Source organism: Arvicanthis niloticus, chromosome 2, assembly GCF_011762505.2.
Source record: "Arvicanthis niloticus isolate mArvNil1 chromosome 2, mArvNil1.pat.X, whole genome shotgun sequence".
In the NCBI taxonomy this organism is placed as follows: Eukaryota; Metazoa; Chordata; class Mammalia; order Rodentia; family Muridae; genus Arvicanthis; species Arvicanthis niloticus.
Window position 1 is genome coordinate 106,761,414 of NC_047659.1, and position 17,728 is coordinate 106,779,141.

Genomic DNA, 17,728 nt, shown 5'->3' on the forward strand with positions numbered 1-17,728 from the left:
GCAATTCACCCATGACACCTAAAGGTTTACAGAGCCCTCATTGCAGCTTTTTCTATAGAGGGCCTAAAACTTCTTGTATAAATTGAAGAATTCAATAAAAATCATTATTAGGAATTATGAAATCATTAATTTGTCTACAAAGTGTTACTACAAGAGAGTGGATCTTTTTTACCTGTAGAAAATCTGCCCAATAGGGTGGGCTTATGCCCAGACATTACAAGACTAATTTAATAATGACAGGAAAGGCATGTCAGCAGTAAGAATCAATCCTGAAATGAGATTTCTGAAGGCTTTGTAATTCAGAATTTTACCCATTACAGACTATGCAAAAACAGTGTGCTAGCCATAGCTGGAAAGTCATCTGCTAGCCATAGCCTCTGCTAGATGGATCCTGACAAGGGCTGAAGAGGGATAAGGGGAGGAGAGAAAGCAGAGAGGGGGGAATGATTTTCAGGAGAGGAGGTATGTTATCAGGGTGTACACTTTGAAGTATAGCTTTATCATAAAGTGGAAAATTTGTTGACAGTTCCCAGACATGAACAGATCATGTACATGAAGACCTTGACTTTTCTTATAGTCTTCTCCCCAACTTACAAAAAAAAGTCCATCTTACTCAGTACTTATTCTGGCATGTAAGATATGTGTTTTCCTAGTCCTTATGCTGGCGAATTGGTTGAAAAGACATATTTTCAATTGCAATGGAAAGTTTTGAGAAATAAAAGGCATGGGGAAGCTTGATAGAGGCTGTCTGTTGTCTTCATTGGGTTTTTAAAGTGGAGAATATGAGAGATTTTGACAGAAGATGAATCATCTGTCCTCCTGGTGGGTGCACTGGTTCTGATCAAATAGACACTCACTGATGCAGTTCTTTTGAAGTAGAATTTTTACAAGTAGTTTAAAAACATGGTTAAATTTCCAGACAAGTTTTATTTTATAATTACATTCTGTTTTTTCACTGAAATTAACTTTATGAAAAGTACACTGTTTATTCTGAAGGAGGTGTTGTGTTTTAATTTTTTTCTCAGCAGTCTTTTGGCAGTCAGATAGCTGAAAGAACTTCCTGAATTTCACTTTTCACAACTTTCAATGATGACTCCCATGCCTAGCCTACAAGATTCTATATTACATTAACATTGCAGATAAACTTTAAATTTGATCTGATCAATCTTTAAATGAATCAATTCATTTTCTAAAAGAACAATTTCTGGATGCAAGGCTCAGGCATCAAACTCTTAAATGTAGGTTCCAAATGTTCTGCACTATCTGATATCCAGTCCCTGCTTCCCTGGTTCTGACACCATCTCCTTCTAGTCTCCCTGGTACTCTCTGTGCCACCCCTGTAGGTGATCTATTTACTCTTTATACTCACTACACTTGGTTTTGATACAGGGTCTCTGGATCACTTCTTCCTTCTGCCTGTGAATATTTCCCATTTTAAGACAACCCTGGGCTCAATGATAGATAAGCTATGATGTTCACCCACCAATGTGAAGACTTAGAAATGAAAAGATATAGTCCAGCTGGGTAAACATTAAGGCATAAGGTTTCATGAGCTAAAATAGATGTTTCTATGTCCAACATTGTATCATAGTAGAGAAAGATATACACAAGACAGAGCCAAAATGATATTGAAGTAGAGAATAGGTAAGCTATAGTAGATTGGGTCTATTGGCTTTGAGAGGAGGCATATGGAAAACATCAAAATGAAAATAAGGAGGAGAGCAGTCACTTAGCTGAACTGATACATAGTATGAGAACCATAGTATAGGGCAAGAAGCAGGCATGGAAGTGAGAAAAGTCTCCCTGGACCATTCCTCACTGTCATAGTTTCACTTAGTGAAGAGTGTGACAAACAACTGTTACAGTTTGATTTCTTAATGAATATTCTTAGAAACTAGAAACTAAATAGCCCCTCTAATGTTAGAAAGCATATAGTTGTCCTATAGTTTAGGGACATGCATTTCAAAACACATTAAAGGCAAATTGAGAATCCCATAAAAATGGGACTAAGTTGGCAAAGCTAAAAATATTTAGGCTCTAGGTGTGCAATAATGAATCATGAACAAGGAGAAAGAGAATTATAAAGTAATAGAAGTGGATTTATTATTTTAGGAGAATCTGACATAAACTATAACAAGGGAGAAAACAAGAGTGGTCACCCAGAATGAAGCAGCCAGACCTGGAAATTCTCTTCATTTACCTGTTTTATCTTCTTAAGGTTATTTTTAATGCAGTGGCTAGAGGTCAAAGATACAAAAAGGAAGAGACAGAACCCCAACTTTGGAATGTTATGAAATGCTGACAATTGCAGAGATGAAGAAGACCCAGGAGAGCCAGCTTAGCTCTGGCATTATCTGCAACCCCTAGCTTCCACAGAATAAAGAGAAGGCTGTTTACCCAGCTAGGGGAAAGGGATCCAAAGACAAGCAACAGAGTCTGATTCAAAGACATTACCCCTCTCCAATTATTATGGGACCCAAATGAAGACAAAGGTGCTCATCTGTTACATATGTATAGAAAGCCTAGGTCCAGACCATGAATGCTCTTTGGTTGGTGGTTCAGTCTCTGTGAGTCCACATTAGCCCAGATTAGTTGGTTCTGTAGTTCTTCTTGCAGTGCCCTTGATTATACAGCTGGCCTCCTCAATGCTTCCCTTGACTCTTCCACAAGACTTCCTGAGCTTAGCCTAATGTTTGGCTGTGGGTCTCTGCTTGTTTCTATCTTCTGCTGGATGCATCTTGGGCTAGGTTCCTGTCTGCAAATATAGCAGACATATCATAATAGCAGACATATCAGACTATCATTGATAGTGTCAGGTATTGACGCTGTCCCATGGAATGGGTCTCAAGTCGGGCCAGTCACTAGTTGCTCATTCCCTCAATCTCTGCTCCATCTTTACTTGTGTTCATCTTGTAGGCAGGGCAAATTTTGGGTTAAAAGTTTTGTGGCTAGGGTGGTGTCTCTCTTCCTATATTGGAAGTCTTGCTTTCCCCCCAGCTGGGATTGCCTAGTCTGGTCTCAGTGGAAGAGGATTCTCTTAGTATTGATGCCACTTGATATGCCAGTGTGAGTTGGTACCCAATGAGGCTAGATAGAGGATGGAAGGGAAGAGGGGTGGAAGAAAGAAAGAGAATGGTAGGAGAGAAAGGAGGGGCCTGTGATCATGTTGTAAAGTGACCAAATAAATTAATGCAAAAAGAAAGCTTTGAAGAACAGTCAACATCTTATCACTACATACATAAAATAGCAAATCTCTCAACTCTCCACAGAAAAGCTTCTTCTTAAAATAGATAAAAGTTAATATAGAGACTCTCAGCTGGCAATGTTGTGCCCTAAATAGGGCATCTATATCACTCTATACATCCCTGAAAGGCTCAGTAAATGCCTACAGGGTACATGTTTCCTGGACAAAACAGGGCAGTTGCACAGATGAACTTATAGTCACTGTGACCTTAGCAAGAACAAGGCAGATGGAATCCCATCAAGAAGGAAAATACAACCCCTAGTTGAGGAGATATTGAGATATTGGCAATTAATTGCTGTTATAAGAGAGAGAGAGAGAGAGAGAGAGAGAGAGAGAGAGAGAGAGAGAGAGAATTTTTTTAAGGATATGACACTTGATAGGCCAGTTAAACTTCAGAACAGGCCCTAAATCCAAAAATATTTTGGAAGCACCAATAGATTCCATGGATTTAAAGAAAGAAAAGACCAAGTTGGGTGGGTATGGAGGTAGAATGGATCTTGGATTGGAGGGAAAATGTGATAAAAATACAAAGTATAGGATTACCAAAGAATTAACACTTGACTTCTTTGACATTATTAGATAGATGCATATTAAAGGAGCCTTTGAAGGTTAGGGGCTAGGTAGATGGCTCAGACGTTAAGAGACTTATTCCTCTTTCAGAGAGCCGGAATTTCATTCATAGCACTCAAGTTGGGTGTTTTACAACTGCTTGTAACTCCACTTCTAGGGAAAATGATACCCTTCTCACCTCCAAGGGCACCCACATGCAAATGTAGATATATACATATACAGACATTATTAAATAAATAATAAACAAAGTCTCCAAAAGAGAATGCTTTAATGGCTACATTAGATAAAAGGAAGCTAAATTAGATAAAGGATATAAGCATTACTTGACTCCAAGCTGTTAAGTTAAATAAATTGGATTAAATTACAATATGATAGCATATTATATCCAGTAATCTTTCAGGACTTGAACAATAACAGTCAACTAGTGAAGACAAAATTCTCTTTTCAGAAAGATATAAGACATTTAAAAAGAGAATGAACTGAGCACCATGTGAGGATCAAACTGCAAAAATAAAACATAATTACATTTGATGTGAGATCGAAATGTTTATGCTTAAACTTTTTGGTTTTAGAATGCCTCTAAATTTATTCAAGATCCAAAAGACTTCAGTTTATGTAAGAATGAAAAACTACATACCATATAATATATTAAAATATGAAACTTTTAAAGCATTGGAGTCTAGAGTTCATGACACTTTAGGCATAAATCATGATGGTAAGACATATGTTGCTTTCTGGAAAAGCCTGATGTAGCCTCAGTACATAATGAAAATGCCAAATGACTCTCAGTTACTATGAAAACAGTCTGATCTTGTAGACTCAAAGAATCTCAGGTACCTAAGAGTTCCAGACTATACTATGAGAACCAGCTACACATATGTTCATGATAATTGTAATCTGTTATAACACAAACTTTATAGTGTTCTTCTCTAGTAAAATGGGTAAGTTATAAGAGGTTACAATTTAGACTAAACTCAAGTCTTCTATATGAATCAGAATTTTTATCTCAATTTTAAGTAAAAAAGTTGAAGGATAGTTATATTGTATGGCATTGCAGTAAATTCTAAATACACCAAAATACTTAAAATAATTGTTACAATCCTAATTCATAATTAAAAGGGATTCAGGAGAAAACATTAGGAAGTGCTGACTGCTCATGTGAGTGGGAAGCCCTGATGACCTTTCCTTATCTATTTCTCTCCATTTTGTTGCATCACTTAATGTGAATTCCAGTCTGTAATAAAGGGAAAGGAGTAACATGCCACACTTGCATTAGACCAGTGAAAACAATGCTTTCCCACTGAATTTTGAGGCAGGGTATTGATTGTTATGTAGCCCAGGCTGGCCTGAAACTTACAGTCCTCTTATTTCTGTCTTCTGAATGCTTGAATTACAGACACATGCCACTGTGTTCATCAGGAATATTGGTACTTACAGGATATTCACATTATTCCTCAGGGCATCAGTTTGTTATGAATGCACACCATTGGGGGATTCCAGAAACACTGAATTAGAATCTTCCAGGTGATGTTGAGAGGGAAGAGGGTTACACTAAGCCCTTTAGGATCAAGATTGAGACCAGTAACCATTTAACCTTTCCTTTACATATAACACACCTAATTCATGAACAATAGGGTAATATTGCTTATGATGTTCATATGAAAAGACAAGTTAGGTAGAAAATGAAAACAGTTTTGGTGTGGGGAGAAGAGATGTTAGAAATAGACCCCAGAGTGTCACACATGCTAAGCACAGACTATATCACTGGTCACCATTTCCTGATCTTGCCAAATGTTTAAAATTATTCCTCTCTTTGACTATTCAGATGATTTCAGTCAGTCTATATTTTGGGGGCTTGGAGACCAAGAAGATCAATTTTTAACATAAATCTAAGATTCTGATAAAATTCTGATTATCATGAACATTTTTTTTAACACTGTAAAATCACACTGGTTATGTCTTCTATGTAAATAAAAGTCTTTATAACTACTTTTGTCAATGTGCTTAACGTCTGTCTTCAGACTACCTGTCTTAGCAGCAGCAGCAGGGTATCAGTTCTACTGAATCAGAAACAGAGGTGGTGCTTCCAATCTGTATTGTGGTGGTTTTGTATAAAATTGTCTCCATAAGACCACAGAGAGTGGCACTATTAGGAGGTGAGGCCTTGTTGGAGGAAGCATGTCACTGGAAGTGGGCTTAGAGGATCCAGAAGTTCAAGTTAGGTCCAATAGGTCACTGCCTCTTCTTGTTGCCTGGAGATGCAGACGTAGACCTCTCAGCTTCTTCTTCAGTACCAAGTCTGCCTTCATCTTGCCATGCTTGCTGCCTGCCATGATGCCAATGGACTAAACCTCGGAACTGTGAGCCAGCCCCAATTAAATGCTTTCCTTTAGATGAGTTGCTATGGCCATGGTGTCTCTTTAAAGCAATAGAAACCCTAAATTAAACATCTGTTTAATCAAAGCCTGTTAAGTGATTCTGATCTGTTATGTATCTTGGGAAGCACTGGCATAAATAAGTCTGCACAGCTAGCTTCACAGAGACTTGAAGTGCCAGAGTGTGTGTGTGGGGATATCCAGCAGGGCCCCTACCTGCTCAGAGAAGAAGGGGATGGGGGATTGGAGATGGGGGATAAATTATGTGAGGAGGTGACCAGGAGGGCAGCAGTGAGTGGGTAAATTTAGCCAATTCAAAGGCTGAAATTATTTGCTAATATTTGAAATAGTTCTTTTTTAGACAATGAAAATAAATGTGAAGATACACATATTTACTATATAAACTTTATATATCTATAATACATGTTATTGTTTTATATACCTATAAGTATAATTTATTACTATTAAAATCTCATATTATATCACATAAGATTAAGTATAAATATTTTGAAAACAAATAGAAAACAACAGAAATATGTCCAATAAAATTTTTGATTAGAAGCTATTGCTGATACTATCAGAGGAGATAGAGATTATTAACAGAAATGACAATTCATTTTGTAGCTTAATTTTACACCTTGTTATTACAATAACCAGTATCTGAAGTTTAAACTTCTTATGTACTGCCAAATGAAGATTAACTATGGCTAATATAGGGACATTTAAAAAAATTACACAGTTTATAAAGATGGTTCATTTGGTCAAATCAGATCATGGACTGAAATTGACCCAAAGACAGAACCCTTGCATACCTTCATGGGAGCCAGCTGGATAGGTGTGATGCATGACGGGTCCACCATGGGCTTGGGCCTGTTGGCTGTGTCTGCTAACAGACTGTGCCATTGCTGGGGAAGGCCAGTAAACTTCTGCTCTTGTGGATCAAACCCAGTATGAACCCTGTGTTCAAAGTTGGATGGGCCAGATATTTCGATCTTTTTCTTTTTCTTCCCAAACATGATGTAAAAACCTGGGAAATACAAAGAGAAAATAAGTAGATTGTAGCTTGCAGCAAGGAGATACATTTATTTTTAATCATTTAGTTACACCATTTTAGTTAGTTTTCACAATACCATTTTTAAAAGTTAGAAATTTGATTGTCATGCTGTACAGATTAGATAATTTCATTCTAAATCTTTGTTATTGTCTTGAATGATCCCTGTGGAATACAGCTGCTTCTTCCATTGATAATAAATTTGTCTCATGTGACCTACACTGACCAATGGTCTGGACAATAAGCCAGTCTAGGGTAGGCATGTTTGCAATCTCTGTGTGCCACAACCCCAATGGACTTGCCATGAAGATTTTTTTTTGATAGATTATACTTCATCTTCTTCCTCAATTTTCAAAGAAGAGATGTATGAAGCAGACGTATAAGCTGATTCTGGAGTCAAGACCAGGCAATCCCAACTCAGTCAATGTTAGGCTGCAGCTAATCATTGTATGGATGTAACACACAAGGATTAGATTTCAGACATGTTTATCATATAACATTACTGAAGTAAAAGCTGACCAATTCTTGAGGAGGAGCACCTCAAAGTTTGGTATGCACTCAAAATTCAAAACACATATGTTTGTTTTCTTTCTTTACCACATCCTATTTCTTTTCTATCAGACCTTTGTCTTTCTTTTCATCATATATTGCTACTTTTCAGGTCATCTGTCTTTTGCCTTCCAACTCTCTCAAGTGCCTACTTCATTGTCTGTCTGAATAAACATTCTGTTACAGACATCTAATCATTCACAGTCCCAGCTGCCTCTCATCTATTCAAGCTTGGCTCTGAAATGCCCCCAAAGGCTCAAGTGTTGAAAGTTTGGTCCTTAGAGAGTGGTACTCTTGGGGGATGATCAGCTCATGTAGGTGTGGAACACAGCAGTTTGGAGGTGGGACATGTTAGGGCATGCAAATCTTTGATGGACATATTTTGACTCTAACTCTGACCCTTGTTTACTGGACCACAGGGAGAAATTGTGTTCCTTGTCATGTTTCTTTTTATTCTGGGCTGAAACTTCGTAACCATGTACTGAAACCTCTGAACCTATGAGTCCTAATAAACCTTTCCTCCTTCCCAGTGTTTTTCTCAGGTGTTTGACCATAGGAAAAAAGATGTGAAGAACATACAAAAGCCCTACTGTTCTTGAAGGGTTTTACTTCAGAGTAATCTAGACATTGATAAAGGATGACTATCGCTCCAATATTTTGCTGATCTTATTTTGGCCTTGAAAACATAATTTAAAAGAAATTACTTAGCAGCGTTTTATGTTTCTTGTCTGTAATCACAACACTTGGAAGGTCAAGGTAGAAAGAATACCCCAAATTCAAGGGTACTCTGGGCTAAGTAGTAAGTTCTTGTTCAGTCTGAGTTACAGAGTGAGACTATGTCTCAAAAAACAGAAGGAAACAAAGCAATAAGAAAAGGAAATTCTTTTAATACTTTGCTGTAAGTGGGTTAATAAACATAAGTCTGATGATCTTAAAACATGGGCACATGGAATTGGAAATGTAAGAAGAGGAAGGGACTGCAGAAACAGCTGACAGAGTCCAAGGCCTCTCTCACACTGACTCTAGATTTGGATATATAATTTGCTGTAATCTGTGGGACAAAAAAATAATACAATACAAGCATGCAATGTGCTGACCATCATGGTTTGCCCTCTTGCTGATCTCAGAACTTAAGGTTTACATAAGAAAAAAAAAAAGCCACTCTTTTTTGCCCCATTGTAGTACCAGGTCATTTGTCATACCAGCCAACACTAGCTAATCCCCAGCAGCAGAGCTGCTTATTGAATCTGTAGTTGCATGAAAGAGACCATCAGCAGGAAAACTACCAGATGAACTGCATCTTCAGTTTCTGACCTATCAAATCAGGAGACAAACCATTGAGCCATTATTTTTGGAAGCTGATTGCTACATAGAAAAAAGCTAATAAAAAACACCTATCACCTCCTGCCTTGCATCTTCATGAACTCGTTGCTTTTTCAGCTTTTGCTGCTCCAAGGTTTCAAATAACAATGTCCAATCTGGGCAGATACATCAGCCATCATGTAATTGCCTTAATGCAAAAGAGTCTTAATTGTGATACCATGACCTGGGTAGCTGACTACGTGGAGAATTTCAGTTGAAAAAAATTACAAATTAGAGGCTCTATATACCACCGTCTGGCTATTTGCTGAACAGAGAACATACTCAAAAATGTAATTTTGCCTTTCATTGGCTGAGTCAACATGACATTTTAATAGACATTCATTTCCATAATTTTAAAAAAGAAAGACAAAGTCATTTGGGAAGAGTTCATTTGCACATATTCATACCTGAACAAGCAATAAAAATGCTAGGCCAAGTATTTTTAGAACTAGAACAGAGATGTCTTGCTATTTCTTTTTTATTTGTGAATCTTCCAGAGGATACTATGCCACTCAAGTGAATGCATATAAAAAGAAATATGAATGAATTACCACTGTACATAGGGAAGAGTGGAAAGCAAAACTGTGGCTGAAGTAACCCAAGTCTACAGAATCTCGTGATTCTATATATTATCCTTTAAAGAGTATTAATCACAGATCTACACGACTAGTAAGATCAAGTTTAAAAAGGAAACAGTTGTACATGATAGTATACGCCTGAAATTTCAGGACCCAGGAAGCAGCAGCAGATGGATTGTCTCAGCTTAAAGGCCATAGTGTTCTACACAGTGAGACCATGTTTCAAGATGAACCAGCAAACCGTTAAAACAAATCAAGACAAGACAAAACAAAATAACAATAACAATAGTTTCAGAAGAAGAAATGCAAAAGAACATTGAAAAAACAAATGGTTGTACAACTAAATCAAAATAGAATCTCTAAGATTTACTGTGATACTCTCTCAACAGTAGCTATTACTGATTTCATCCAGGTGAAAGATGGAGATAGCATCCTGGTGTCCTAAAGCAGAGGGCCAGAGGACCAGGAGAAGTTTCCTAGAGTCAATGCGGGTGACCTTAGCAGAGATACATAACAGTGGGTACATGGAACCTGAAGAGGCTACCTCCTGTAGCCAGACAGGATCTCCAGTGGAGGGATAAGAACACCAACCCACCCACAAAACTTTTGACCCAAAAATTATCTATAAAAATTGTAGGGACAGAGATGGAACAGAGACTGAAGGAATGGCCAACTTGAGATCCATCCCATGTGCTAGGACCAAATCCCTGACATTATTAATGATACTCTGTTATGCTTGCAGAGAGGAGCCTAGCATAACTGTCCATCTGAGAATCTCTACTCAGCAGCTAACTGAAATAGATGCAGAGACAACAGTCCGAAGTCAGGGACCTGTATGGAAGAGTTGGGGGAAGGATTGAGGACCCTGAGGGGATAGGAACTCTACAGGAAGACCAAGAGAGTCAACTAACCTGGACCCTTGGGAGCTCTCAGAGACTGAGCCATTAACTAAAGAGCATACAGGCTGGACCAAGGCCCCTGGCACATTTGTGGCAGATGTGCAACTCAATCTCCATGTGGATCTCCCAACAACTGGAGTGGGGGCTGTCCCTAAAGCTGTGGCCCAACTGTGGAATCTGTTCCTCAACAGGGCTACCTTGTCTGGTCTCAGTGGGAGAAGATGTACCTAACCTTGCAGAGACTTGATGTGTCAGGGTAGAAAGTATATCCAAAGGGTGGCCAATGGTCTCAGAGGAGAAGGGAAGGGGGCATGAAGGAGGGACTCTGTGGGGGGGGGTATTGGGAGGGAACAGTGATTGGGATGTAAATCAATTAATTAACTAACAAAAAAGAAAATTTACATTAGAATATTTTCAAATCGTTTAAAGAATGTTTAAATGTTCTTGAAAACAGGTTTGATTTTTATGGTTACAAAGTAGAATGAATGTTACTTGGTATCATTTTGAATGGATGAATGTTACTTGGCATCATTTTGAATGGTCCAGAGAAGTCATTGACCAATTTCAAAAGGTACTGTCCTTGAGAACAATGATGTTGGATAAGAACTTGGCCTTCCTGTTGGGATCAGTGCACAGATTCATAGCTTGCATTCTTGTGGGACCTCAGTATCTTAGAGACTGGAGAGCACTCACAGGAGACACAACTCATCTAGTAGCCACTCAGAGGCCACCACCTCTTGTGAACATTCCTCTATGACTATACTATCTTCAGTTGTTTGGTACCTTGTTCCCTGATCATGGAGTGGGGCTTAAAGCTTGATGTGTTTTTAAAAAGCAAGATGGCATTTTATGAAACTTTTTTTTAATGAAGTTATCTTAAAAAAGCAAACATTAAAACAGTTGTATTAATTTTCCCCTTGGACACCCTGATTACCCACTGAATACTGTAGGAAGTTAAAGCCGAATCCGTTTCCCAGAACCTCAATTCAAGTTCTTCAGCACCTGCTAATTCTGCAACTCGGGGCAAACTACACTGTCTACTTCATAGAATTTTTGAAATTGAATGCCATAATAACTTTCCTCAGTTGGCTGCTGTCAGGTATCAAAAACTGAGAGAAGGGATTAGATCTGAGCTAGACCCATAGTGTTTGGTTTTCTGACAAACCTGCAATAGGATTTTAAGATGTCTACCGTAGGTGGTAATGATGGCTGTACAAAAATGTGAGTGTCCTAAGTCTCAATGAACAGTGTGTCTAAAAGGAATCAACACAATGAATTTTGTGTTTATTCCTATTTTATACTAATAGTAGCGACAATTGTGAATAGGGATATGGATGTGTGCTAGGATCTCAGGATACGTGGGAGAAAGGAATTATCTGACAAAGGCCATATTGCAGATGAGACTGGGGCAGGACAAGATGGAGAGAGCTGAGGTCAAGCTATTAGACGATCTTTGTTCCTGTCCCCTTCAGCATCTCAAACAGTATTGGAAGAGGAGAGTTGACCTTTAACCCCACCCTGACAACTAATTAGTGATTTGCTTCTAAGCCTCATGACTAAAGTGAGACACTAATGACAACAGTGGACCATTAAGATGTCTAACCTCTTCTTATATATGTGTATGTACAGGAAGCTTTTACAGTAAATTTCCACATGAATTTTTCAAAAGCTCTCAAGTGTTAATTATTACTCCCCTTATTTCTTCTTTTACCCTCTCAGCCTTGACCAGATCTAACCTTTCCTGTCCCATTATTCACATCAGATCCTTACTGCAATTTATACCTTCTTAAAAGCTTTCCCAACAGTGGACACTGTTTCCTGATTTCTATAGGTTTCCTAAATGAAGCTTGAATGTACAAAAATTCAGTTAACATCTGTAGAGAGAGGAAACATGAAACATTTGTACATACAAAGATACATAAAGACTTAAAATAGTATTGCCCTAAAATAGGGTGGAAATGCCCCTACTTGAAACCATAGTCTAGTAAGTAAAAAGCTTAGTTCCAGAATGGGTTTTCTCTTTTGGAGATGTTGGGCAGTGAGCTCCCATCGATCTCTAGACACCATGGGCTTTTGTCATTACTCTTGTTTACAGTTTGAGTGTAAGATGCCATTCCTAAAGATATCATATAGTTAAGTCAGAGAACATGAAGAAACCAAACTGGTACTCATCTAGATGCTTCATCCCTACTAGATAGCCTTGAAAAAGATGTTATACATACTATCAATGGAGAAAAATAGTTATCAACCTTACCAGGCTGTGAACTCTGGGTGCTACACTAATGACTAGCATGGCAAGATATGTCCCTTGGGCAATAGTGCCATGGACATAACAGGAGTAACAAGCTACTTTCTGCTTGGATCAAGGCTTGCTCACATGCTCAAAAACCATAAGTAGTACCATTATTCAGGTCACAATCCTGTGTCTAGAGACTCTTAGGCCCTAGGGGGAGTCTATTGTTATTTTTTCTGCTAAATGGACATAGTTTAAACTAAGTCATATTGATTTACCTTCATATCCATAGATTTAATACATATCTCACCCCTCAACAGAGAAGCTTCTCTTTAAAGTAATTAACATAGAACCAATGATTGTTCGAGGTACAGAGAAGTAACCAGAGAATGATCAACCATAAATGAGATATCACACTTTTCCAAAACCTTAAGGATAATTGAATCAAGATGGATGAAAGTTTATAAGAGCCAGAGGTGCTGAATGACTATAAGAAAAAAATTTTTTTTCTGGACAGAACAGGACAGTTGCAAATATGAACTCATAGCAATTGTGACAGCATGCACAAGACTTGTACAGGCTAAAGCCAGTCAAAAGTCCACGTATGATGCAGGGAGATAGGCACAAAGTCCTCCCAAATGAGGAGCTATGGGCAATTGATGGCTGCTAGAAGAGGAGAGTCAGTTTTATTTAATGGACACCATGGTAGGTTTGCCACACTGTAATGGATGGCCACACCGTATCCTGTATAAGGATAATACAAATTGGACTTGTTAAGTTTTGAGTTGTTTCTTTTTTTTTTTTTTTTTTTTTTTTTTTTTTTTTTTAAAGAAGAGACTCAAAAAGATAGGTGAGTAGAGAAGGGAGAAGTGTCTGGGAAGAGTTGGAGATGTAGGTGAATATGAACATGAATATGAAGTTCTCAAATAACTAATTTTAAAAAGGAAAAAGTAAAACTTTCAACCACACAGACACTAGAGACATAGAAAATGTTACGATCACAAAATTTAAAATATGTGCCTTTAATGCACTTTTTAGGAGATGATCATTTCTCATTGATCCTCCTCATCAAGATAATTTTCTTTTCTTAGTCTCCTATCCGTCATGAAGAACTTGGCAAATGTAATAATGGGTGTTTAAGTATTTTAGAAATACCTACCTGTGTCCAGATAATGTAGGCTTAATGACTTAGCATGTCATTGGTAGAAGAAATATGCTTGATTTAAAAACTGTGTGGTAGAGGGATGAGGCCAACCACACCCCATTTTAGTTACAAATTAATCATAGAATTAGAGTAAAGGAAAAATATACACCCAGATTTTAGCTATGCGGCTTTTAGGGAAAATGTAACATGAAGTACCTATGTGGGATTCAGGGATAAGGAACTGGGATGAATTCATTATATAATATCAAAATACAGGTGTTTTCTAAGGAGAATATATGTCCAGGATGTTCTTCTCTTCCTCTCCTCTCCTCTCCTCTCCTCTCCTCTCCTCTCCTCTCCTCTCCTCTCCTCTCCTCTCCTCTCCTCTCCTCTCCTCTCCTCTCCTCTCCTCTCCTCCCCTCCCCTCCCCTCCCCTCCCCTCCCCTCCTCTCCTTTTTCTTTCCCTCTCCTCCCCTCCCCTCCCCTATCTTCCCTTCCCTTCCCCTCCCTTCCTCTCCCCTCCCCTCCCCTCCCTTCCCCCTCCTCTTCCCTTTCCTCTTCTTTTCTCTCCTTCTGTTTTCCTCCCTTCCTTCCTTCCTTCCTTCTTTTCTTCTTTCCATTTTTTCTTTCATTCTCTTTCTAAGCTGGAGTATATGATGAACAGGTCATAGACCATGCTTGCTGAATACCTCTCCAACCCCACAAAAAGTGAAACTGCTTGATTTCAGGATGAGGAAAATAGTTATTATTGTATCTGACTTCCATTACTAGTTGCTCAGGATCTTGCTCTGTGTTCTTGCTGAAAATATTCTGACTTGAGTCCTAATCCACCTAATACCTGTCTTTTCAACAGCCGTAAATCCTTTCTTCTTTGTGGATCCAACTGATCCTTTCCAAGTTCATTGTTTGGATGTGAGCTCAGCCTTCACAGCTGACTCTGGTGTCTCACTTGTCCTTTTCTACTTCAGAAAATACTTTTGCAATTTTTCTCTGATCACCACAATGTGAACCTGTTTGCTTATTTCTTCTCCTTTGAGCTTTCTGAATTTTCCTTGATAATCAAATGTGCACCCACAGGTGAGTGCTGGCTTATGGATCTAGCACATTCATTTGTCCAGTTTTACCTTATGTAGGGTCTCAACATTACAGGACCTTTCTGGTTTAAGTCAATTTCTCACTCTGGCTTCAATCCATTCATCTCATTTTCCCACTATCCAAGATTCAGGACTAACAAAAGGCATGCTCTGAGGAAAGTACATTGAAATTTTAATCATTTCCACACTTTCATCGTGATACCACAATATTTAAATATGAACACCATGTGTTGCAAAGAAGTATCAATATAGTAGACATCCAAAACCTCTTTAGAAGCATCCACTAAATGCCCTGAGTGAAAACTGCTCCTTTGCCATGGCTTTCCTCTGAGTTTCTTTACTCCTTATACCAAAGGTCACAGCTATTGAGACAGTTGAGAATTTTCTTGAGTTTCAGGTGAATGCTTCCAGGTCCCCACGTGGATTCTTCCTATTTTCAACACTCAGCATTTCCAACACTTAGCTATTGGTCATCCCACTTGCTCCATCTGCTCGGGTTTTTTTTTTTTTTCTATTTTTTTTTTTAGATATCAATTCTCTGACACACATACATCAGATTGCTGAAGCCAGTTCTGAGAAAGCACTTTCCCTTCTCCATCTCTGTGCATATAATAATGAGCCTCCCAGTCCTTCAGTTTCTGCATCCTCTGCCCCCAACTCAGTCCCTACCATCTAATCATCATTCTCCAGAGCCCCTCTTCGGTTTTCAGATCAAGTACTATTTCCTCAGGAAATTCTCCTTTAAACCCGGAACACTGCTTATGTTCCTCTAAAACAGCTCCTGCAGTTACTGTGCTGCAGAAACATTATTTCAAGTAAAAAAATAGCACAAGTTGGTTATGAGTAGAATAACTAACATACAAACCTGTAGAACAAATGTTCAAAGTCCTGTCACCACACTGCTCCCTCAGAGCTCCAAGCCTCAGACCCTTTCCGTTTATTTTTGCTGTCCCTAAAGACAAACTGGATTTTCATATGTAAATTTGACCTTACTATGTACACTGTATACAGTTTACTTTGTTTGTGTGTGTGTGTGTGTGTTGCTTAACTATTCAGGCTGTTAGATAAATAAATAAATAAATAAACGAATAAATAAATAAATAAATAAATAAAGCAAATATTGGCTATTTTCTCATGCCAATATACATGACTGTAGTTCTTGTTTTGTTAAAGTCTCTGTGGCATTTTATAAAATTGAAGGTTCTATATGCCATCTATTGATTCTTTTATTAACACTCAAGCTCTATATTGCTCAAAAACCCAACATTCCAGTAGAACTCTGGGTACACAGACCATTCTAAGTATATGCAAACATTTCCTCTGGGGTAGACTGCCAGCTCTAGAAACAGTTTGACAAGAAATGCATGTAGTAGTACTTCTACTACAGCACGCAGCCTGGACTCTTTACACTAAGGGGGTTTTCTCTTCACAAGTGTGGGAGAGCTGGAAATCCAAGATCAAAGTTTTGGTAGAGTTGATGTCTCCTGATGACTCTTCCATGGTGTGTAGCTGGCTGGGTCCTTTCTGTGTTGTCACCGCAGACTTCCCTGTGCACATACTACTGTCATAGTTCTTTTCTTATTAGGGATACCGAAAATCTTGGATTAAGTCCAATACTAACAACTTCATTTAAAGTTGAATGTCCTTTATAGCCCTTGTCCCCAGAATAAAGTCTCATTTTGAGCTTTCTGCAGCTAGGAATTCTTTAAATGTGAATGTTGGGAAGATAAAAATCAGACCATGACAACACATGGCTCACTGTTTTTATAATGCTAGCAGATTGATTTTCAGCAAGCTTAGATAATTTTTCTTTCTGACAGAAAGTTAAGTGGATCGTCCCTGACAAGCCATTAATCTGTTTAGTTTGCTGTACTACCTCGTCTGGGCCTGGTACGAGGCAGGTGATCAATAAATATTTGTTGAATATTCACTGAGGCAAAATATTTGATATTTTGATAAAGCGAGCCTGTTCTTTAATTACTTTGGGTATTAAATTTTTTGCCTGTTAATTTGATTGCAAAATCATAATTTATGTTTGTGAATAGAGTATGATGTATTGAAATATATATATATATATATATATATATATATATATATATATATATATACTTGTATACACAGTTTGACAGGGATAAATTGGGCTAATTATCATATCTCTTATCTTCTCTCTCATTTTAATGGAGAGACATTTGAAATATGATTTTAGTTATTTTGAAATACATAGTGAACTTAAAAAGTATTTACTCTTGTTTTTGCTTGTTTTCATTGGGAAAGGATCTTAACTATGTAGCCAGGATGGCCTTGAACTTTTGAAACTCTTTCATTTATCTACTGAGGGTAAATTAGGCATGTGTACCAGTTAGTACACACACAGTTAGTACCAATTAGAGATTTATGGTGCCTTATTATTGATTATAGTCACCTTGGTGTGCATCTTGTTGTTCCCAAACTTATTTTAAGGACAGCTTTGCATCTTTTGATAGTCTTAGCAAGGCACAAATTTGGGCTTGGGGGTGGGGAGTGGTGGTAAAGCCAGCAGCAGTGGGAAACACTGGAATCCCTGGTTTTCAGGAACTTGCTTGAGCATAAAGCTTGCTAGGGACAGAGAAGACAGAAGATTAGTCCTCTA

General features: G+C 38.1%; 1 protein-coding gene across 2 annotated transcripts in view; it reads right to left on the reverse strand.

Annotated features, from left to right (window-relative positions):
- Pak5 (p21 (RAC1) activated kinase 5) overlaps window positions 1-17,728 on the reverse strand; it is a 273,086-nt gene that overhangs the window by 85,154 nt on the left and 170,204 nt on the right. For both annotated transcript variants that reach the window (XM_076929827.1, XM_034496762.2), the window contains one exon: window positions 7,002-7,216. In XM_076929827.1, the coding sequence (XP_076785942.1) occupies window positions 7,002-7,205 (204 nt within the window). In that variant the 5' untranslated portion in view covers window positions 7,206-7,216. The remainder of the gene's footprint in view (window positions 1-7,001; window positions 7,217-17,728) is intronic.